This window comes from Mustela nivalis (assembly GCF_964662115.1).
Source record: "Mustela nivalis genome assembly, chromosome: 11".
NCBI lineage: Eukaryota > Metazoa > Chordata > Mammalia > Carnivora > Mustelidae > Mustela > Mustela nivalis.
In genome coordinates, this window is record NC_139030.1 from 59,210,822 (window position 1) to 59,235,496 (window position 24,675).

Sequence of the window (24,675 nt, forward strand, 5' to 3'; positions counted from 1 at the left end):
ACTTAAATCTGTCATACTATAAATCTTGAAATACTCACAAGACTAAATCACATTTCATGTTTTCTAAGCAACCTGACACTTTCTGATTATACCTACTGGTTTGATGTGACCGTGCTAGTGGCCAAATTCAAACACATTTCTCTACATTCTCGGGCGAAATTCAGAAAGTAAAAGGTGTTTTTTCTTTCCTTTTTGGTGGTAATTTGAAAGAATTAAGGGAGATGACACTTGAAAATGGGCTGGCACACCCCCAGATTCTGCCCCTGCTCAGCACTTTTCAGTGGCCCAGGGAAGGGACAGGGAGGAGGCAGAGGAAGAGGCAGGGAAGGACGTGCTCCGGCCTACATGTCAAGAACCCAGCCACGACTCAATCATTCTGGACCCCAGTTTCTCATCTGCAATATAGGGGGGAAGAATAGAAGATTTTTTAAAGACCCTTTCCAGTTCAAAGTTTTGTGACTCTGCATTAGAAGTTGTCCCATTTATAAGACACCATTTTGTCTTGTTACCAATTAAACTTCTTTGTCATTTTATTTCTTATTACCAATTTTTATGGTCTGAAATGTTCAGTAAATAAGAAAGCACAGAATTCTGTTTTTCCTGTTTTATAAAGTGGGGCAAGTAGTTAAGGATCCCACTGACGTTGGCTGGGAATTGGGAAGAGGTATAGCTAGATTTCTGGAAATTCCCCATGTAACACCTGATGGCTCTAGTGGTCCACGAAAAGCAAGAGAGAAATAGGCTAACTCCTCTCTGGACCAAAGAAGAAATGACTTTTTTGAAGGCATAATAATTAGACCAAGGGGACATGTTTAGTAAATTATTTCATCCCGTAATGGCACTTAACAGTCCAAATACTGAATGCATGTCCACTAAGCTCCTGCTCTTTATAGAACATCCTACTGTTTGCTCAACTTTAGACTGGCCCATCTACCCTTCCTTAGTGCAGGGCTATCATTTTCCTCTTAATTTATTACCTAATTAGAAACATGGTGCTAATGATTGGTGAGGGAGTAAACCTAATTTCATGTTCTGCATAGTGTCTGAAATCCACGGCTAGCATCCAAAAATTTTTAAATAAACAGTGTGGAAATATTTTACTTAGCCATATGGATGAATAATCACTTGCTAAATTGGAAAGAATGTGAATATAGCAGTCATTTAAACAAACTCAAATATGATTCAAGAACAAAGGCTACTTTTTGATATTTAACACTAGTGTTAATAGGGATAATAGAAGTGTAGTAGTTTTAGGACATCTGGTATGTTAAAACGTAGGCCTCTGGATTCTGTGCACTATCAGTTTCGATAGCTTCTAAAAAATGATGCTTTCAGGATGCTCAATAACTCGAAACTCATATTTCCTGGCTTAGAAACACTATTTAATTATCTTGAGCAAATGAGTTCCACATATCTTTCCTAGTGACAAGATGTTCCCACTTTCCACCCATAGTGTGTGGCCTAGAAGACATTCATTTTATAACCCGACTGGGAACAACCATACTTCATGTAGCTTTCAAGTTTAAGCACAATAAAGGCAAAAAGTGTCTTTGTGATTATATATGTATTAAAAAAAACCCCAAACCAAAAGACCCACTCCAAGCACCCATATAAATTAGCAATTACTAAAAAAAAGCGAGCTTCATCAGGTTTCAACCTGGAAAATGTTCAACACAATTAAGAAAACACAAGAATCCTGTTACATTATTAGAGGACCATTTTAATTAACAATGACAGCCCTACTGTCTTGAGAAAATACACCTTGGCAAAAGCATTTTTCCTTGCCAATAAAGATGTGGTCCAAAATGCAGGTGCTGGGCATTTATTATATTCCAAGCAAAGGAGAGGCATCTTTTTAAAACAACAGCTAAAATTTTTTATTTATGTACATTAAAATGCCAAACTGAAACAAAGGGGACCAGAAAAAATATGTCTTTGGATTAATAACTAGGTGGAATTACTTACTACTAAGAATAAAATAATTTCAAAGGGGATAGTATTTTTTTTCAGAAAACACAGTATTTTGAACATATAGCAGTTCATTGTGCTTTAACAATGCACGATCCTAAACTGACTATAATCCCCACTAAGGAACTCCTACACCACACCTGCAAAGGGCAAGCATTGTGCAAGGCTGGCCAGGGCCAGAGTGATTTGTGGAAACACTGCAGAACATTGAAGTTTGGAAGAATAACGTTCTGTTTTCAAAGAGGATTTCACAGGAGATGGGCAGCTCATATCACTGCCGAGTGATGTGGTCACATAGCACCCAACTGCCCATGTTTGGAGCAGACATGTTTTAATGAGAATGGTCTGGAGTGGGACACACTCTCCAGGTTAGGAGAGATCTGGGATGCTGGATTTAGGGCCTACTGGTCTTCTCTGCTAGGGCTGTTCCTAGCTCAAATGAGCTCCAGAGGGCCTATCTTTCTTGCCTTCTCAAGCCATACTTAATGTCTTCTTGTTGCTCTTTGGATAACATGCCACTCAGTCTTAACCCCACAGAGCCATGGGTTCTCTGTCCCTGTGGGCCCAAGCACATCATGGGTGGCTACTTTACTTGGAAGCTGTACAAGGGATACATGCATTGGATAGCTGAAGGGACAGAATTTATTTTGAGGTCCCCTCCAACCCTGTGATTCTATGGTTCAAAGATGGCTTAGGAGTATTTCAGTTGAGGAAAGAGTTAGTGAAAGAGTGCAAGGGTGTCTTGATATTGTCATGCTTTCAAACACTTCAGGGACTACTCATTTTTTAAAAAATTGCTGAACAGCATTTAAAGGTGGTACCACTAAATTCTGGAACTGGAAAATGTGATCATATAATTTTTCTTGTCTTCATAAATCTTGGTCTATAAATACATGCATGCATGCAACAGACACACACATAACCAGCTAGATTTATATTATGACTTTGTAGTTTCATATTAGCTGGATAATGTTTATATACAAATCAAACTCAGGCTGATATTTAGCATTTTGGAGCTGGAGATTCACTTCTGAAGTCCTCTGGTCCAACTCCTTTATATAAGTCAACTGAGTCAAGTGTTCACAAACTGACCACTCCCGTTCCAAAGCAAAGACAACTTTTGAAGAGAATCTTTTGTAAGCAATCAGCTCTTCTATCAGTATAAATTATGAGGAGTAAAAGTACAGAGTTTAAAGGCAATTCCTAATTTTCCCTCTCCTACAAGTATGGACAAAAAATATTTCTTAAAGCCTAAAGCCAACTGGCAGTTGTTTAAAAAAAAAAAAAAAATCAGAGGTTGTTGCTAGTTTTACATTGAAAGCAATATAATCTACTGGCGAAATAGACCTTTTTGAATTAATAAACACTCATATCCTCCTTTCAAGGCTAGGGCCCATGAATGAAAACATCTTGTGTTCTCAGCAGCTAATACTACACCCACACAGAAATAGTGGAACATGGAGGGAAGCCTAAAGTAGCACTTAGAGCTGGAGTACGTGCCAGGTGAATTAGTACCTAAAAGCTCTTAGTAGTAAAGTCTGGCTCTCTACTTCAAATAAATCGGATTTACTCTCAAATGAAAAAGAAATCACCAAACTTTCATGTACTTGCTTCTTGTTTATCACTAAATCCTACAAATTCCTTGAGCTTGGCTCAGGACAGGTACTGTAACCATTTCACCCAAGGATAAAGCCTGAGAAACAAAAATCCAGCAAAGACTTATTCCTCCTGTGACAAATTATGACAGAAGAGAAAAAACCCTGTATATTTATCATGACTAGTTAATCAAAAGAGAACCAAATCTGAGTAGAAGCTGTGCTTTGAACATCAGGATATCCGCGGATCACCACTGATCTTGCAGGGAGCCCACACAGGTCAGTCTGCCGGCTCACTGGCTGCCCAGGTATTACAGGGAGAAAGTATCTAGACAATTCCCAGGAAGGTAGCAGTGATGGAGAAGAAAGCACTCATATGCTTCAAACATGCCGTCTCCTCTAAACCTCCCTAACAGAGAACTTAATGCTAATTTGGGGGCAGAATCACAGTGATTGTACTGACTTCTAGAATGGTTATATCTATATTCTTCCTTTTCCCTTAGTTCTATTTAGTTTGTCTTAATTTTCATTTTATACACATATACATTTAAGTATAAATAATTTATTTCTTGGTGTGAGAGGGTTTGATGCATCCAAAACATTTGAAAAAGGAAACATACCAATAAATCAATATGCAATTTAGATGTGTTGAAACAGTAATATTCAAACTACATTAAGGCAGGCAGTTCATTCCAGAGTTTAGGATTATACATAAAGTGTATTCTACTTTTATTATGTAAATTCCATACCAATATTATTTGGAGTACAGGGTACTATATTTTCAACATTATAATACCTTGTAAGAAAGGTGATTCCCTTTAAATATTAGATTCATGATGGTTTGCTACCTTCCAAGTGTTACTGAGTTACATCTGACAGAACCTACAGCTCTAACTTCATAGTGGAAGCAAGTGGAGAATGGGATTCATTTTTTAAAAAAACGTTCTTAGAAAATTTTAAATTAAGTATCTCGAGCATGAACAATAGCATAGCAAATATAAAACACCCAGGTTTCTACTATCTAGTTTTGTTAAATAATATTTTGTCTTATTTGTTTCAGGTTTTTCCTTTTAAAGAAACAGAGCTGGATGATACCCCTCAACCCCATTTTTCTCTACCTGCATCCCCTAGAGGCAGCTACTATCCTTAACCTAGCTTCTGTCCTTCCAATGACAAATTTTAACTGTAATGCACATGTATATACCAAAAATTAACGTATAGACTCAACCTACATATTAGAGACTTTACACCAATAGTATTATGCTGTGTGTATCATTCTGCCAGTGTTTCTGGGTGTTTATCTATGTTGCCACAGATACCTCGAATGCATGTTTTAACCCTTGTCTGTAGTTTTGCTGTGAATGCGCTGCTCTTTATTGAGCAATTTTCCTATCAGTGAATACTCAGCATTTCCCCCTAACTCTCTATTATAAATAATGCTGCCATTAATTTGCCTTGCTGTACAACTGTTCTTTCGTCTGGACCTCAAGAACCTTTGAGTCCAGCTGACAGTGCTGCAACACTCTAGTCTCTTAAGACAAAGCTTCATTCACTTCCTCCTGTTCTCTCATTCCCCACACTGGACCACCATGCCCTCACGGTGAGGGCACTGTTCCCTCTTCAACTGGCCACCCCTTCTTTCTATCACCAATGCAGTTCAAGGATTACCTCCAGGCTACAGGACTCCCAGACGTCAGGTGCATCTACTTCAAATCAATCCCTCACCATGGGTCTGCTGGAAGAATGCACTTAAAGGCCCCAACCGGCCATGCCATGCCCTCTAATCACCTCCAATCATCTCCTACTGAGAATCCCCAACTCCCTCCCAGTGCTACCATAGTTGTCTAGACGGTTTGCAACATTTCCTCCAGGACAAGATCACATTGTTCACCCACCTGTAACAAGCTCCCTTACTTCTGCATCAATAGATTTTCTCAACAGTCGCAACAAGGCAGGTATCCCACCAACATTCTTCATTGCTATTTTATTTTCATCTGTAGACTTGCCAAAAACAAGGTTTCGGAGGGCACCACAAGCATTCTTCTGAACTTCCAAAACTCTGTGGTCCAAAAGGTCAACCAGATGCTTGATTCCCCCTAACTTACACACCTAGAATGAAAAATATTAGGTACCAGGCCTAAGTGACATATGATTAATCAGTGATCAAACAAAGTCTGTTATGGAAGGATTACGGGAAATGGACAACTCCAGATCATTTCAAAAGGCTGCTTTTCATTCTAAGTAACACATCTTTTATAAACATTAAGGACACTCTCCAAGATGGAGCTGTTTTTCTGGGTTTGGCTTAAAAAAAGGAAGGGAGAACTAGGTGTAGCTAGCACAATCTTACTCCAACCTCCTAAACACACGGAGGGGTTATGCATATACTTCTGAGGGCAATGAGCAATACACAAACATAACAAAGCTGTTGAGTAGGAACTGAGGTAACATATAGGAAAGGATTTTTGACTGAAGTCTCTTGGTTTACACAACTGTTTCTCTAGACTACTCTCTCTAATCTTTCATTTTGTCAATTAGTACATTACATAAATATTTCTGGGCTCTATTTCCTTTATCCACCTTTAGCTCAGTAACTGGCATGTTGTTTTACACAGTAGGTTGCTGAAAAACACTTAGGTTCCATATGCCAGTGCAGGGGGAAAATGCTAAGATGTTGAAAGTATCTGTATGTCATAGGACACTAGCTGATAACCAATGACTCACTGTATTTCTATAAATGCCAAAAAACTTAAAAATCTCAAATAAAATATGCACATAGGGTCAGTATTAGTAATGGTTATAAATTCTCTGTAATGACTTAATTGTATGTTGGAACAGATCTTGACCAGAACCTCGTCAAGTACATAAGCTCACTAGTTTCATACATAATTTTCATTTAGTAGAAACTACTCTAAAAATGCAGGTTAAGTTGATTTTTGCTTGATGTTTTATAAATAAGCTAATGGTGGACACACGATTTGAAAATGCTAGCAGCACTCCAAGCGTATAGTATACTCATCCTGGTTTCTCCTGAGAAATACTGCAGTGCATGGCTAAGAAGTAACAGGGTAGCTGATACCAAAATATCCCTTTGAAAGGGCCTCGGAACTGCATCTGGTAATTTCTAAAGCACACAAGCATGGGACTGCTCCACGGAAGGGGGGCCTGCCTGGCGCTGGGGGCTGTACCTCCATTTTCACTTTGTTGTCGCCGAAGCACAGGTGCTGCAGGTAGGCGGCCGCGTTCGCCTGCACTGACGGGAACTGATGTTGCAGCATGTGGATGACTTCGGGCAACTCGGGGTCACGCCACGCAAACTCCCTGTGCGAGAAAAACACGGCTTCAAAAAAGGAAGGACCATGCCTTAACGAGGCACTCGAGGAAGCACTTGTCAGGAGAAAAAAGCTTGGCTGAGGCCAGAACTGGAAGTTACAGGACTCCTAAAATAGGAGAAGTATAAGTAACCCTCCTCCCCGATCAACATGTGCAGAGGCCCAGATGCTTCTGATCTTAAAGAAATCACGATAAACGGATGCGCAGAAAGAGATTCAAGAGAACAAAGGAAGTTCTTAATATGAAAAACTTCTCCATTCTCCTTTTCCTCTGCGATTCTAATTTTATGCCTTTCTTCCTGTGTAAGAAATTTGCTGGTGCAAGGCTCAGGCGACCAGAAGCATTTTAGTCAGGTGAGAAGTCATGCCTGAGCAGAGAGAGAAAGGCTGGCGGGAACAGGGCAGATCTGGTGTCAGCCTGGAATCTGCAAATAACATGCACCCGAGGGTTTTTATTTATTATTATTTTTTTAAAGACTTTTGATTTTGTTTATTTGACAGAGAGAGAGAGAGATCACAAGTAGGCAGAGAGGCAGGCAGTGGGGAGAGGGGAAACAGGCTCCCTGCTGAGCAGAGAGCCCAATGCAGGACTCGATCCTAGGACCCTAAGATCAGGACCTGAGCCGAAGGCAGAGGCTTAACCCACTGAGCCACCCAGGCGCCCCGCACCCGAGGGTTTTTTAGAAACTTAGAATTTATGGTTGCTCTTGATTATAAGATAGAAACATAGAAAATTATTTAAAAAATTTAATCAATAATTCTATATCCAGAAAAAAAATACTGTTAACATTTCCTCCTGGTCTTTTTTTTTTTTTCCTTTCTATCATGTGTGCAAATGTGCATATGGGTCTACAGAACTTTTTTCAATAATTAATTTCTGAATAACTGAATTATTTTTATTGAAATATTTAATTGAAATAATTTTTGAATTGAAAATTTCAATAATTTTAAATTAATTAATTTTCAATAATTAAATAGCACTTAGTTCATGAGTACTTATTCTGGGCACTTTATGTGTATTAATTCATAGATTCTTATTGTAACCACTTAGATATGGAGGTTGGGACAGAGAGGCTAAGTAACTTGTCTTAAGTAACTCAGCTTGTCAACAGTAGAGCAGTCTGCTTTCAGAGTTTGTGTTAGCAACCCCTATGCTATCCCAACTTCTTGTATAATGAGTATACAATCATACTAAGCTCATATACTCTTACACTCTGCCTTTTCAGGTAACATCACATTGTTAGAATTTTCCGATGTCAACGGACTGGCTCACTGTTTGGGATCCTTGTTAAATATGAATATATGCTTATATCATATGAAGACCAACTTCTTAGAAATGGTTCACAAAACAACAAATTTGCAGACTTTGACTACAGAATGAACTATTACCAAAAAATGGATACTGAATAAACGTTAAACCTTTAAATTAGCAACCTAGTGATACTTCTATTGTGCAGTTTATAAAGGCCTAGAGTCTTCTTAGTCTGGGAAGGCTCCATGCATTCACTTGCTTGTCCACTGCAAAGGGGTAATCTACCCCTGCACAAACAGACATACCCATTCAAATGAACAGTGCATCCTTTCTATGTTGCAGGTGCCATAGCAGGCGCTAGAAAGATACAAGCATTTGTTTCATATACAGAGTCTTATGTGCCCAACGAAATAGTCTTGATTATTTATTGATGGTTATTATTTATTAATGGCATAAACTTTATATGCATTACCTCATTTACCTTGACTTGCCCCATGAGGTAGGCACTATAAATAACATTTAATAGAGACAAGGAACTGGGATTAGTAATTAAGTGACCGGAGTGTGTGAAACCCAGGTAGTCCATATGTTTCCCCTTCACATAAGGAACAGAAGGCAGAGGTTTTGAGACAGAAGAGTGAGACAAGGCAACATTTATAAGGTCACATTTAGAAGGAAGATAACTCTGGTGGCCAAGTAGAGAATGTAATAGAATCAGAAAATACTGGTGACAAGAAGACTATCCACTATTTGCTCAAAACAAAATAGAGCCATCCTTGACTTCTCTCTTTCCTAAATCCTTCTTATCCAACCTATCAGCAAGCTTTGTTGACTATCTCTGTAATATTTCATATAAACCCAACCCACCCATTCTCTCCATCTTGTCTGGCCCATCTAACCATCTTCTATATGCTCTCTCTGCTTCAAACAACAACCCCCCTAGCCATCTACTCTTTGCACAGCAGCCAGATAATTTTCATAAAAGTGAAGCCAAGGGTGAGATGGAGATTTCTGGTTTGGGGGACAGACTGAGTGAGAATATCATTAATAAACAAGAAGAATAGCACAAATGCCAAGAGAGGCAGGCTAACACAGCAGAAAAAAACAAAGAATTTGGAGTTAGACTGCCCATGTTCAAGTTCCAGGTCTTTTATTTACTTTGTAATTTTGAAAACTACTCAATTATTTGGAGTATTACTTTCCTTACCTGTGTGACAGGAACAATAAAACTATCATCTCTACCTCCCTCTTAGGTTGGCTGTGATGATTAAATTGTGATGATGTATATTAAAATATTTTATATACTTTGAAATAATATTGATGGGTGTTTTATTAATATTCATCAGCCCTTAAAAAGGAACTATTCTAAATAGGGTCATTTGCTATTATAAATAAATTCCCTTTTATGCACTGTTAACTATTTCTGGTCAAAATCTGTCTAAAGCCTATTATGTAAAACTATGCTGTAACTATTAACAGAGTGCAAGGAGTGTGACTTCATCTTTCCTTGATGACTCAGTCATTAAATGAATACACATTTTTTTCCTCGTTAAATGGCATAGACGTGGTCAAGATTTCCTGGTATCCTTGGGTAGATGAGGGCCAGACAATACAAAAGGTGGGCTCCAGCTGGAGATGGGCAATTAGGCTTGGCTGACATCAATTCCAACCCTGGTTTTCAGCAGAAATTTACCCTGAAAAGACTGCTATCAATTCATGGGCTGGCTGGATGGCAGGCTTTGCATCATTAAAACCTAAGCCCAGCACGTGCGATAATGAGCACTGGGTATTATATGCAACTAATGAATTGTTGAACACTACAGCAAAAACTAATGATGTACTACTATATGCTGGCTAACTTAACATAAAAAAAATTAAAAAACAAAAAGACGACAAAAATACCCCACCTAAGCCAAGACTTCTGTTTTCAGCCATGATAGAGTAACTGGTACTGCACTTTGCCCTTCCACTAAATGTAGGAAGGAACCGTTTTTTAGGTCCTGGAGAATGGGTGACCCAAGAATCTTAATCCTTGAGAGAAGGGAATCGTCACAGTAGCCCCATATTCCCTGGCTTTCTGCTTGAGGGCATTTTTTTGAATCATAACATAGGAAGTTGAGTCCATGAAATAAAGCAATGGACTTAATGAACTGATGGGGAGAGACTAGAATCTGGGGATACCAAAGTGGTTCTGATTTGTGGGGCAGGATACCGGGGAGGAGGGAACAATGCAGAGGAGATTCACTGGGCCTACAGGAGGGTTACTCACAAGTTTTTAGTTGAGTGCTGGGCTGTACATGTCCATGATACACGTACAGGTTGGTGCAGTAGCTGTTGGAGGACAGAGATGAACTTATGCCATGTGATGTTGGACCTCCAGCCCAGTCAGAGAGCAAACCTCAGGGACCACTCCAGTATTTAGTCTCCACAAAGAACTATGCCACAGAGTAGAAAAATACACTAGGAGTAAAACAAACCTGAAACAGACCCATCCTAGAAGAACAAAACCAGTCTTGACAGAATCAAAAGCATCTGTCAGTAATATACTTATCTGCTGCAACCAAACTCAGAGCCCTAATAGGAGACAACAGAATCCAGAGTCCCTACAATGTTATCATGCACCAATAATTAGCATATGATTTAAAACTGCTCCACATAAAAGGAAAATAGGAGGGGCACCTGGGTTAAAGCCTCTGCCTTCGGCTCGGGTCGTGATCCCAGGGTCCTGGGATCCAGCCCAGCATCAGGCTCTTTGCCTGGCAGGGAGCCTGCTTCCTCCTCTCTCTGCCTGTCTCACTGCCTACTTGTGATCTCTCTCTGTCAAATAAATAAATAAAATCTTAAAAAAAAAAAAAAAAAGGAAAGTAGGAAAATATAACCCACAAAGATGTAAAAACAAAAGAAAACAAAACAGGGGCGCCTGGGTGGCTCAGTGGGTTAAAGCTTCTGCTTTCAGCTCAGGTCATGATCCCGGGGTCCTGGGATCAAGCCCCACATTGGGCTCTCCGCTCAGTGGAGAGCCTGATTCCTCCTCTCTCTCTCTGCCTGCCTCTCTGCCCACTTGTGATCTCTGTCTGTCAATAAATAAATAAAATCTTAAAAAAAAAAAAAGACTGTTCAAAAGAAAACAAAACAAAAACAAAACACCCAAATAATAGAAACAGACCCAGAGAAAACCCAGATGTTGGAATTATCAGAGGAGGACTCTAATGGTCATTATAGATGTGCTCAAAAGAAAAAACAAACAAACAAACAAACCCAACAAAACAATACAACCCCCACCCCAAAAAAACAAAGGAAAACATCCATGTAGGGAATGAACAGATGAATGTCTTCTGAGACATGGAAACTATAAAAAACCCCACCAAATTCAAATACCTGAAATAAAAAATTCACAACATGGGCTTAGCACAGATTGTGGAGACTATAGAAGACAGTAAATTATGAAGACAGATCAATAAAAAATACCAATATGAAGAATATAGAGAAAAAAGATTTTAAAATATAAACAGAGCCTTAGTAATCTATAGGATAATGTCAACTTATTCCAGGGAAGAATGATTTCAGGGCAAAAAATGCAATAATGGTTAAAGATGTCCCAGTTTTGGTAAAAATCATCAACCAACATTCAAAAAAATCTCAGTGAAACCCAAGCAGGGTAAATGTAAAAAAAACCCCACAAACCCACATACCTAGGCCTGTCAGAGTAAAATTGCTGAAAGTCAAAGATAAAGAGAAAGACAGCCAATGAGTAGGTATATTACATAATAAGAATGATGATTTCTCATCAGAAACAATGGAGGTCGGAAGATAACGAATGACATTTTTTTAAAGAACTGAAAGGGAAAACCCATACCTGTCAATCCTGAAATTTATACCTAGTAAAAATATCCTTTAAAAATGAATTAAATAAAAAACATTTTCAGATAGGGGTGCCTGGGTGGCTCTGTGGGTTAAAGCCTCTGCCTTTGGCTCAGGTCATGATCCCAGGGTCCTGGGATTGAGCCCTCCAATGGGCTCTCTCCTCTGCAGGGAGCCTGCTTCCTCCTCTCTCTCTCTCTCTCTGCCTGCCTCTCTGCCTACCTGTGATCTCTGTCTGTCAAATAAATAAATAAATAACATCTTAAAAAAAAAAAAACATTTTCAGATAAATTAAAGCTAAGAGAATTTGTTGTTGGCAGTCACAAAACACAAGGAAGGCTAAAGGAAGGGTTAGGTTGAAGGGAAATGGGTTGAGATGGAAACCTGAATTTACAGTAAGAACATATAAGAAGATAACTATATGTGGTAAACATGAAGTGAATATCAAGATCACTGTTTCTTCTCTTAATTTCTTTAAAAGAGAATTGAATATTTACAGTAAAAATAATAAGGCTACGAGTTTTATTATGGACGTAGATGTAAAATATTTGACAATATAAAGGTCAAAGGGACAGTGAATGGAATTATTTTCCACAGATCAGGCCCTGCTCAAAAGTAACCACCATGAATGCTATTATTATTTATGTCACTATCACTTTCCATAAGAGGTATTTTGGTTACTCCTTCTAGATGTGTCACTTATACTACTAGTCAATTTTGCTTCTACACTAGACAACACAGATTTCCATTTATATAGAAAACATCAATAACTCCTTTAGTTTTATAAGAAATTTTCAGGTTAATTATAATGCAGCATTAATGGTAAAGAACATGGGGTTAGAAATGACAAAAGATATTACTTCAAGTTTGCTATTTTCAAAACTAAAAATTAAAAGCTGTCATGAGCTTTTTATTTTGGTTTGAATATTTAAACTTCAGATTCACCTGGATTCTAGTTTCATCTAGAATAAACACAATTATTATAAAATAATCATTTATTCATCTTACCAAATGCATTATCAGTGAAGTTTCACATAATCAAAGCTAGCCCTAACAGTTTCATGCATTAGACTACAAAATTATCATACTATGAATAACTAAAGTATATTATCATAATCGAAATCCTTATTTATAGTGAATCAACTTGTATCAGAGGTCAAAACTAAAGTCTTCAGGGACACATATTAAACTCACAACTCTAATCACACTTCACTGTCTTTCTGGATAGCTATTCTTTTCTCTGCGGGTTCAGCAGAGGTATGGTCTAAATTGCGTATAATTTAAAACACTTTTGGGAATTTTTGCATCTATTAGGGTGCCTCAGTATTTTGTCATTTTGAGGTTTTAAAAAATGAAATCATATAACGGTATTTTTATATACCAATTATATTGGAGGTACTATAAGACAAATCATTTAAAAACCCTTAAAATGGACTAGCAGAACCAAATGAATATATGAACTATAAAGAACTTTAGGAAAAAGAGCGATCAGGTGGAACAGTTTTAGTGAAGCAGTGGGTTTCCCATTCAACTCAAAAGTACTTTTATTTTGTTTTAATGAGTAAAATCTCACTCATGTATTTAATTCACATTCATTAGAATAAGTTGGTAGGTTGCTGAAAATGAATTGATAATTATAATAATTTTCCAGTAAAACAACAATTTGTAGGCAGAGTGAATGAAATCTTGCTAATATATGCCTTCATATAATACTCAAGCTGCTTAAAATTTAGCAATAATTCCACTCTTTCAGAAATTAAAATTCTCTTTAGATTCTAAATATCTTTTTTATTTCCTGAATATTTTAAATGGCTTTCATTACAGATGAGGCTATTTTTCAAAATCAATCAAGTACCAAATGACTTATACTTATCTTAATAAAACAGGCTTTCTACATGGCCAAATAAAATTAAAAGGAGGAAACATGTACCACTGGCCGTTTTTTGCTTTTAAAATATAAGCATTTCTTGTCAACTATTTTTTCCTAAATGGCAGAAGGTAATAGTTAATAAAAACACAACACAGCATTGACTAGTACGATTCAAAATGTACGCAACACTGGTCTTTTCCAGTTTAAAACACCATACTTTTTTTCTGAAGCCCTCATCTACAATAGAGGAAAAGGGGTAAAATGATCCTTTAAAATCTTTCATATAATTCAGACCAAGAGGTTATCCCAGGGAGTTGTCTCACTGAAGTATTTTAGCGATGAATGCTGCAGATATTCATGCAGACCTGTGTATTCTCTAACTTACTATTAAGGTATTGAAAGAAGGAATCGATCTTGAAAATGAAATTAACCTCAATGACCGACTGTGTTAAAATACAACTGGAAATACTAGAGATAACGAGTTAACTGATACTATAATAGACTCAGCAACTTGAATAAAAGGCAGAAGGAAGGAACTGTTGATGCCCAGGATGCTGTAGCATTCTGGAGACTCCTAACCAGTACTTGCCTGGGGTCTTTCTGAATGCTGTCTATTGATGGCGATCTCGTGGTGCCATCGTCAGCCGGCGCTGCATGCTGAAGCCTGTTATAATTGCACTCTTGCACTCGGTATTGTATTGGCCTGTAGGGCTCCGCATAGGTAGCTGTTGTGTTCAGAGCATAATTATTTCTTTGGTATGTAAGGGTGCTTCGTTGGCTGGATGTTCTTTGCAGATTTCCAACACCTACTAGAAAGCCAATATTTTTAAAATGATTAGTATATTCTCCATGAGGTGATACTTTCCAAAGTAAAACTATTTTTTAATTGTTAAGTTTAATTGTTTAATTGTTAAGTTTTTAACAATTATATAAATTGCTTTATAGATTTCATCAATATTACCAATTTAGATTTTACCAATCTAGCTCATTAGTGCTAAAAAGGCACTTAGGTTTTTTTTTGTTTTTTTTTGTTTTTTTTTTTAGGTTTTTAATATACACAAACAATATGCCAATTTCATTAGCAGAAAATAACAAAAATAAAATGATCAATCTGCTTACATGATTGAGCTTACTATGTTTATTAAGATTTAGTAACGAAAGTGCAAGGGAAATATAAAAGAATTAAACAAATTTGAAAAATAAATGACAAAATGTCATAATTTCATCTTAGCAAGAAAAAAAAATTATTCAAGTCTGTAGATAATTGAGGTCAAACTTCGAACATGAAGCATAAACAAATTACTTATTTTGATATACATTTTATTTATAGACCTTTGGATTTTAATAATCCTGAAAAATTTACTTCATAAGAAGGAAGAATGACGCTACAAATTCTTCTATAGCTACTCCCCTAAATTTTTGCATGCTATGTTTAAGAGTACTGCATACTGTATGTAATAGTTCTTTCTTAATTATTGGAAAAGGTATCTCTCCAATGATTGCAGATGTATTCTTCCCACAATTAAATGATTTTAATAACATTATTTATTGCTTAATCTTATGAAAGAAATTCCTTGGGAGTTGCCTTATACTTGATTGATAGGATGCTGAATCACCAATCATTTAATAAAGCCAATTAGATCCTTAAAAAAATCCCTCAATTGACAGAACACAACAAGTACAATATTTCTTCATTAGTAACTATTAAAAATTGGTACATTTTATTAGAAGAAAAATCCTGCAACAGACCAAACTGTCAGTGTTTGGCAAAGAATTGGTTTAGATACAGTTTCCTCTCTCCTGGTGTTCTGGAGGTATGCCTCCTAGAGTTATGCCTTTAAGGGGTTATCACTGTTGGCATGTTTTTTGCCTATCTCTTTTGCTTTTTAAAGATTTTATTTATCTATTTTAGAGAATAAAGAGAGAGACAGACAGAGCGTGAGCAGGGGGAGGAGCAGAGGGAGATAATCTCCAGCAGACTCTGCTGAGTGTAGAGCCTGACACAGGGCTCAATCCCACAACCCTGAAACCATGAACTGAGCTGAAACCAAGAGTGGGATGCTCAAAAAACTGAGTCATCCAGGCATTCCTGTACTAGCTCTTTTCAAAAAGAAAAAAAGAGAAAGAAAGAACGAAAGAAAGAAGGAAAGGTGGGCGAGTCTCTTGGGATTCCATGAGCCAGACCTGCAGCACAATCTGGTAGCTCACGTGGCCATGAGTATAGCTTCTGCTCTAACAGCCACTATGGTGTGGCATATATGTGAGAGAGGGGTGCATGGATGTGATGCATTAGCTCCCTATTTTTATAAATGCTGTTACTGTATTCTGTCCCAGATAGGGTCCATCACAAGGAATATTTATTTCACTCTACACTTGGACATTCAGAGGACATCTAGTATCTAAAAAGGAGTAATACGAAATATACTTGGGCTGCATACAAGCTAAATTGAAGACAGGCAAATAACTCATAAAGGGAGCTTCTCTAAATACACATTCCAGGCAACAAAAATCACAAAGGAGGGCGCCTGGGTGGCTCAGTGGGTTAAGCCTCTGCCTTCAGCTCAGGTCATGATCTCAGGGTCCTGGGATCGAGTCCCGCATCGGGCTCTTTGCTTAGCAGGGAGCCTGCTTCCCTCTCTCTCTGCCTGCCTCTCTGTCTGCTTGAGATCTCTCTCTGTCAAATAAATAAAATCTTTAAAAAAAAAATCACAAAGGAATATTCCAACAAAGGTTTTCCTTTCTAGATCTGGTATGTTTTAAACCCAAGGAGAGTCAGATTTAGAGCTCTATAAACTTATCTGTGAATTAACAGTATAATCACCATGTTCACTGATTAGATAAAACTAAGGTTAAAAAAAAATCGCCTATAAATATAGGTACAACACGAACTTCTATTTTACTGTTTATTGATCAGCTGTCACAGCTGCTTATCTGACAATCAAATGGGCAACATGATTTCATACTAACAGGGCACCCAATCTCAATAAAAATCTTCTGCTCTTGGGCCTATGCATTTGGGAATTAAGCTGAACTGCGCCGAGGCTCACCTGAGCCTGTGCGGTACAGTGCTGTCTGAGATCCCTGAAGCTCCACGGTCCCATGGTTTGGGCTGCGGTACACTGGGCTGTAATAGGTCCTCCCCTCATATATAGGAGTGATGTGCAAGTCAGGAGACACAGCTGAACGAAGGTCTTGCCCAAGCTGGCTGTGCTGACTAGCGTAGGAACTCCGTAAGCCTAGAGGCAGGAAAATAACATCATTAAGAAATTGAGAAAACTGTGCTGAGGTTAAAAGCCTCAATTAATAGGGCCTTACCAAGAGGACCAAATGTTAAGTCTAAACACCAAACTTACGAGTTTTACAAAAGGAGGATGTCAGATATGAAAGACACCATATATATTCTTAGAGGCAAACTTTCTCTGGCAGCCAGATAAAGGTAAATTTTGTAAGTAAAAATAGGAAATTATTAGATGGTTTGCTACTCTGAAATCCATCCCACAACTGTAAGCTATTTTATCATGGTGACCAAAAAGACAATGTCCTCTTCTACTGTTACGTAATTTTCATTGTTAAAACATAATAATAATGGTTCACGCCGTTCTCTTTGCTGCTCCACAGAACTGGACTACCAGCTCTTTGGGGACAGGGCCTGCCATGTCGCACACCTCTTAAATCTCAACATCTAAGACAATGTCTACATAATAGTGCTTGATAAAGGCTGGTGTTCAAGAATACTTTTGAATATGTCTCTAAATTTACCCATGAGTGTTACAGGAAAACATGGAATTTTATGTTATAAAATTCAGAATAATATCAGTAAACTAATAATGTTTGTTAAATATTATGAGGTATTATATTACTATTTGTCGTTACTGTATTTTTCCTTTTTTTTTTTAACAAACATAGCTGTTTTTGCAGGAACCCACATGCCAGCTTCTTGTTTACCTTCCTTCTAGTGCAAAGGAAAAGTACAAAATTAGTACATCAATACCAAATCATTTGAAATATTCTTTCATTTAAATTGCTAATAACTAAAAGGTCAACATTTTTTAAATGGGACATGTGATAAAAAAAAAAGTACAGTTCAAACCCAAACATTTTATTTTCTTAGAGAAAGTAAATTAGTACATTCAATATTATGATGCTCCAAAGTTTATGATTTGTCGATATTAGGAAGTAAAGTCTATCACTTAGTAAGAATACTAAGGTTACATTCCAAATATGAGCAAGAGAAAGCATAAACATATCTGAAGTCAGCACTTGTTTTTTAAAAGACCGCAAATAATTGACACAATAACTAATTACAAAAAGATAAAATCATTCACCTCCTATTAGCTCTGTTAATCATATCAGAACTAAAAGCAAATGGGCCTGAACATGAGTGATACTGTTGCTTACTGAGAAGTGGCAAGAAAGTTTCGAATACGTAGAGGTTTTGAGATGAATGATTACTATTACCTACCCTGGACAGCAATGCAACATGAGAAGAATCTAAATGAACCAATGTGGGTTTTAGCTACTGGCTCTCTATTTGCTAAAATGAAGATCATAGGATTAAACAATCATACAATTGGGAGATGGTCTGGCCAAACCTCATTTCAAAACCAAGGAAACTGAGGGCCCCAAAAGAAGGCAGATTCGTCCCAATCAGAGAACTGCTTCCTGATAGGGCTGAGAGGAAATTCCCAACACTGGACACATCAAACCCTCAAGGCTCAAGGAGACATGGTGTGAGCAATCTTGAACTCAGCAGAGCCCTCCATGAGTTAAAGGGGCCAGGTCAGCCCACCAGGGGGACATGGGAGCCAATATGACTCTAAAGATGATATTGTGATCCTTACTGTAAAATTCTCATTTGGGGATTTCAGCTTCTTAATCACTTGCAGATTTCTCATTCCTCTTAGTAGAGGAATGAGAACCCATTTCTTTATGGAACCCATGAGTATTTTGAATTAAGGTGCAGGCACTGTATTTGTCAATGGTGATATAAAATGGGCAGGTAAACGGACCCAGTCCTTGGTAATCTTTTCAACACAAGGTGCTATTTTAACACTCAGTGGAGCCAAAAATTCTTGTGATTTGTTGTGGGATTCTGTGGCTCACTCAACACTTGGGCACCAGCGCTGGATGCTCCTGAAGTCATCTGAGCCTCCATGTTCCCACCACTCTCCACTATTCCATGAAATAAGACTCAAGCATTCTGCAGCATTCTCAGAATGTTACAATGTCGCTCTGCAAGGATCTGGCTAGATTCTTCACTGGAAACCATGCAGTATGATTGGATTCACAAATATTTGTACATATTTACTATAATTTTGTGGGAAAGGTAACAAAATGAGCTTATTGATAACTCTAAAAAGCATCCAGTAAATATTCACTTGTTCTAAGATTACTTAGTGAGATGAAATTACTATATGTGACTATATGAAACTACATATATTACTATATGACAGACTATAATGGGAAACAAAAGCTCCCGAACTAGAATGAAATATACTACTTTTTGATTTTAGAATCTTTGTGAATAACCTAACAGTGATGGTTGCTACTTTTGTTCATCTATTCATGCACGCAAATAAAACACAGTCCTATAGATTTACATTTTAAAAAAATTAAAAAAATAACAGCCTCTATAGAATAAGTAAAATGATTATGTGTAGAAAGTTCGCCAAAACTAAGTATCTTTTAAACTGGAAGACAAATTATCTTCTATAATTGTTATTAGAAATAATTTTTCCAGAAGTATTCACACAAATTAATTTTTAATAGTCTTCTCTCCCCCTCCAACTAATGGAAAACACTGATCTTCCACAATATTATTTACTTATTCAGTTTCACATACTGGTTTAGCTATTACAATGACATATTCCCTGTGATTTAAAATCTTTATATTTAAGATACTAGAAATAAATACAAATTTATCTTCCAAATAATATTCCTTGCATTCCCAAAACTTTTCTTGACATGCTATGATTTTACTTCAAGTAGTATTTTAGGGCAGGCACATTTTTCTGTTGTAGGATGTAATTTATACACATATTGTATCATCATTGAACTTATGATCACCAAATATCCAAGTGTCTGAATCTATTTCAAAATATTGCTTCAGGCTTATCAGTTAGAAGGTTATTAATCCTTTGAAATCAAGAACCACAGTAAATATCATGACAAGTAAAACACTTTCTGAAGTAAGAATAAAAGAAAGGAATTCATGAAATGGGATCCACATTCAGAGTAAGTAGGTAGGCAGATGAGAAGCAAAGCTTCTATACACCCTTTATATAAGAAAATATTAGGAAAAAAAAATCTGTGATAGGCTAGGTCTGCCTTTTCCCCCCTGAAACAACATCTAATTTCACCTGCAGTGTCAGAAGGCAGGCTTTTTAAACCAAAGGAGATCATCCATCTCTCAGTTAAATACAGACAGTAATTTATGTACTCATTTCCTTTCCTGGGTTTCTACTTCACTCTATTGCAAACATAGATTTCTGCATAGCCATTCTATACATTCACAGAGAGGAGTATAGAAATCCTCAGAACTATTTATCTTTCAAGGTTTCCTTGGGAGACAATATTTCATAAATGATTCCTACCTCACTTTGCTACAGACTTTCAGAGCCATGCTAGAAAATATCTAAGCCAAGCACTCTCCTCTGATGACTGAATGAATAAGAGGTAGTTTCTCCACTAGGACTTTCTCTGAGCTTAAATTCTAGTTCAATATTAATTCTTCATGCAAAATTATTGAATTAGAAAATCTCAAAAAGGCTTTACCTTTCTCAAAAGCCATGAGGAAAAGACAATGATTTTGCCACACCAAATATTTAAAAACTTGGATAAGAAATATCAAAAACAAAGTCAAAAGACAGGTTACAAAATGGAAAAAATACTTGAGAAGCATATTACAAGAATCTATTTTACTTCGAGTATAAAAAGCTTTTACAAGTTATACAGACAAAAATCCTAAACTTGTGGTTTTTAGAAAAGACCTAAAATGACTGATAAACATGTACGATCCTCAGTCTCAGTCATAGCTCAATAAAGGGCATGGGAAACCATGAGATGCAGCTTTTAACCTATCCCACTGGCCAAGATACGCAGTGCTAGTGAAGATGAGGAGGACAGATACGCTCAAAACTATTGGTGGAAATAGAAATCTGTGCAGCTTTCCTGAAATGCAGGAGGTAGGACAGTATTTCTTTAAGAACACATAAGCACATTTTTTTGACTCAGCGATTCTACTTTAAGAAATGGATCTCAGAGTTATCTTAGTATCTATGTGCAAAATATGCCAGAACAATATAGAACTAATAATATATACTGCATTGTCTCTAATATCTAAAAATGAAAATCCACCTAAATGTTCATTAATAAGGAAGAGATTAAATTAATTATAATACATCTATAAAAATTGGGGCCCTAGGCATCTACTGACACAATGGAGCTCTCAGACATATTAAAAAAGAAGATAAGTATATTACACATACTTCTAGATGTATAAGGTATATAAATATATAGAATTCCCATCAGTATAAAAAACAATGTGTTCACATGTGTATGCAATATATATATACTTACACATGTGAACACAGACACATACACTGGCGGGTGGGACTGGGTGAGAGTAGAGGAGCTTGAGATTTTCACTCTGCATTCCATATTTTCTTACAGAGCTTTAATTTTTCCCCAGTGTTTATAATATGTTACTTTAAACACTTGTAACTTAAAACACTAACTAAAGGTAAGTTTCATTTTGATAAAAAGAACAATGTCTATACATTATGTGGGAAACCCTCCATGAAAATACCCAGAAGGAAATGGCTGTAATATCAGGCACCTTCCTGATGTCTTTCTGATTTAATCCGAGTGGCATTTGAAGGTAATCATAGGAGCTTTGTGAATTTCCTGTCACGAAGCTAAAATCAAGGCAGTTGGTGAGAAAAATCCATATCGTATAACATTAAAGCATTTCTTAAAAAAAAAAAAAAAGCTCACTATCTCAAGAGATATTCTGATACCATCTTTTAACAAAACTTAGGGGTTTGGAGAGGGGTAAGCTTAGCTGGTGAAACTCTTTCATTAAAAAACAAAACCCAGGGGCGCCTGGGTGGCTCAGTGGGTTAAGCCGCTGCCTTCGGCTCAGGTCATGATCTCAGGATCCTGGGATCAAGTCCCACATCGGGCTCTCTGCTCAGCAGGGAGCCTGCTTCCTCCTCTCTCTCTCTCTCTCTCTCTGCCTGCCTCTCTGCCTACTTGTGATCTCTTTCTGTCAAATAAATAAATAAAATCTTAAAAAACAAAAAAAACAAAAAAAAAAACAAAACCCAAACCCAACAAACAGCTTAAAATTTCAACCAGTGCTTCTAAAATGCAAAAACATACTTTTCATATCCTAATATTGGGGGAGGGAAGAGTGTATTCCTTGTGAAAAAAGATTTCTGGCTGATAGAAATGTACACACTTTCATGCATTAAGAATTAGAGCTTGAAAGAAGTCAGCCTGACGTCAGCAATGTAAACTTTGAGAGAAAAACATGAGTTTTTCCCACTTCATCGTGCTCTGTTTCAGCTCCGACGGCACAACTGCGCACAAGGCTTCCTCCCTGGGCTTTATGCAGTGTTGTCACCTTGCACTCACCTGTCAGGCTGTCTGGGCGAGGTGGAACCATTCTTTCGTAGATTTCATACTGCTGCTGTCCAAATTGTTCCATGTCGTGAACAGTCCTTTGCAGTGAAGGTCCCAGATGTTGTGGTACGGCGGTCATCCCTGAGCGTTTGGGGGACGACGACCCCACCTGGCCTTGGGATGGGGAAGCTACTCGAGTCTGTGCATCCATCAGGGTCAGCGGGGACCCTACTCTGGCGGTAGTTTGGTACTGAGGGGTTGGTCCGTTGGGATTGGAGGTCTGCCGGGAGGTGACTGACCCAATCCGACGTATAGCTGTTGGGGAGGCGGGTCTCTGTGTGGCGTATGGAGAGGCTGCCCGCTGAGCAGGTAACGTGGTGGAAGAGTATGCACTGGGGTTCAGTGGTCGGGAGTCGGTCACTGACGGAGAGCCAAATCCACTACCCAGAGAAGTTCTCAGTGACCCCCTTGAAGGAGACACGCCTGTGCTGATAACATAAGAAGGAGACTGTGCTCTAGATGGAACTGAACTAACTCTTCTCATGGCCCGATTGGCTACTGATGGCTGATGAAAGGGGGAGAAAAGAGAACGGGTTTATCCAGGGTTTTGTGTCCACTGTCATTACAGAAACAAAATGCACATAGCTCACTAAAGAATGTGATTTCACGGTTTTCCCCTTTTTATGCTTTAGAGCTGGGCATTTGTCCTTATTGTGGTTTACTTGGTCTACCTTTTCTTGGTAGTTTAACCTCTATCTTTTCCCCTTCAGAATACTAAAAACCAACTAGTAAAGAGAGATCTGAAGAATACTTAATATTCCTTTTCCTTTCGTCTTTATATATTTTACCCTCTTGCCTATGCATTTTTCATAACAGGTAAGATGTTGTATTCGATGCTAAGTGAAATAAGACAGAAAGACAAATACCATATGATTTCACTCACACAGAACTGAAGAAACAAATGAAGGAACAAAGAAAAACAAGACAACGGAATTAAAAACAGACTTCTAATACAGAGAACAAACTGGTGGTTCCCAGAGGGGAGGCAGGTCGGGGGATGGGTGAACTTATCAGATAAAGGGAATTAAGAAAACACTCATAGTGATGAGCACTGAGCAATAGAATTGTTGAATTGCTATATGGTACATCTAAAACTAATATAACACTGTATGTTAATTATACTATAATAAAAAATATGCTTACTGCAAGTGTAAAGGGTCACTGGGACAATCTACTTTATTTTGTGCCCTGTGAGTAAAATTTTGGCCAAGGTAATGCATTTATGTAAAACAAAACAAAACAAAACAAAATTTGAATGCATCAATCTAAATGTAGTTACAGGACTGTCTATAATTTACTCATCTTTATGAACTGGCCCCATTAACAAAAGGAATGTTCTCTCAATGTGGAATAAATGAATGTTTGCATAGGACCTGGGTCCAAAGCTCTCCTCTGTTTATCTACTCTCAAGGGACAGCTTGGTTGCACAGCCAATTTCTCTTCTTTTGGCTCAGGAGTGGCTCCTGGTCATTTTGGGTATTTCTTTCTACCTCCTTTGATGTGTGAGCTCTTAACTTTAGCTGGTGGATTTAAAGAGATGCAAAAAAGTACCCCAAAGTCTGCTGCAGCAGGAGGAATGCTCAAAGTCTCTGGTGGGTTCTTGGCTAGCCAGCTGGAAAAGACCAGAATGGGAAATGAAGAACATTTCTGCTATGGATGGTCCTACTATGAATCTGCATACTCCTGCAAACACTAGGTCTCAGAGGCCTTTCTTGATGCAGCACATTGAGGGATGTTGGCTGGACTGGGGCACTGGCCTGAGAGGAACAGGCCTAGGATCTGATAGCAGGGTGCTGAGCTGCAAGCCCAGGATTAGGCTACTGGATTACAGTTCACACCAACCTCCTCTCACCTTTAATTAGGACACTAAAAGGACAAACTGGAATAAGGCAAGGACTCTACACTCTTAGATGTCATTAAGAGGAAGAATGCTTTGTCTTGTGAAGACAAGCAAGCAGACCTATGCGTGCTCAAACTCAACAACTCTGGGAGGGCAACAGCCATGGAGAGAAGATCTGGGGTGGGAAAGCGATGGTAAATAAAACAACAAGGCAAGAAAGAGGGAGTTTGCAAATGAGTAGACAGTTGGAAAGTTAAAATCTGTGCTCAGCG

The 24,675-nt window shown here is 37.8% G+C and overlaps 1 protein-coding gene and 1 long non-coding RNA gene across 25 annotated transcripts in view; one reads left to right on the forward strand and one right to left on the reverse strand.

The window, feature by feature from the left end:
* The window catches only part of LOC309844447, a 48,409-nt gene extending 42,958 nt beyond the window's left edge, over window positions 1-5,451 (forward strand). Inside the window, exon 4 of the long non-coding RNA XR_014300696.1 lies at window positions 4,624-5,451. This is a non-coding gene — a long non-coding RNA (uncharacterized lncRNA). The remainder of the gene's footprint in view (window positions 1-4,623) is intronic.
* Window positions 1-24,675, reverse strand: part of PKP4 (plakophilin 4) — a 245,733-nt gene that overhangs the window by 33,923 nt on the left and 187,135 nt on the right. For 11 of the 24 annotated variants that reach the window (XM_082691363.1, XM_082691355.1, XM_082691354.1 and 8 more), the window contains 5 exons: window positions 22,516-23,068; window positions 16,926-17,114; window positions 14,468-14,687; window positions 6,752-6,884; window positions 5,459-5,672 (listed from right to left, as the gene is read on the reverse strand). In XM_082691363.1, the coding sequence (XP_082547489.1) occupies window positions 5,459-5,672; window positions 6,752-6,884; window positions 14,468-14,687; window positions 16,926-17,114; window positions 22,516-23,068 (1,309 nt within the window). Of the gene's footprint in view, window positions 1-5,458; window positions 5,673-6,751; window positions 6,885-14,463; window positions 14,688-16,925; window positions 17,115-22,515; window positions 23,069-24,675 lie in introns of all 24 variants that reach the window. The other 13 variants (XM_082691357.1, XM_082691364.1, XM_082691372.1 and 10 more) reach the window with 3 other exon arrangements.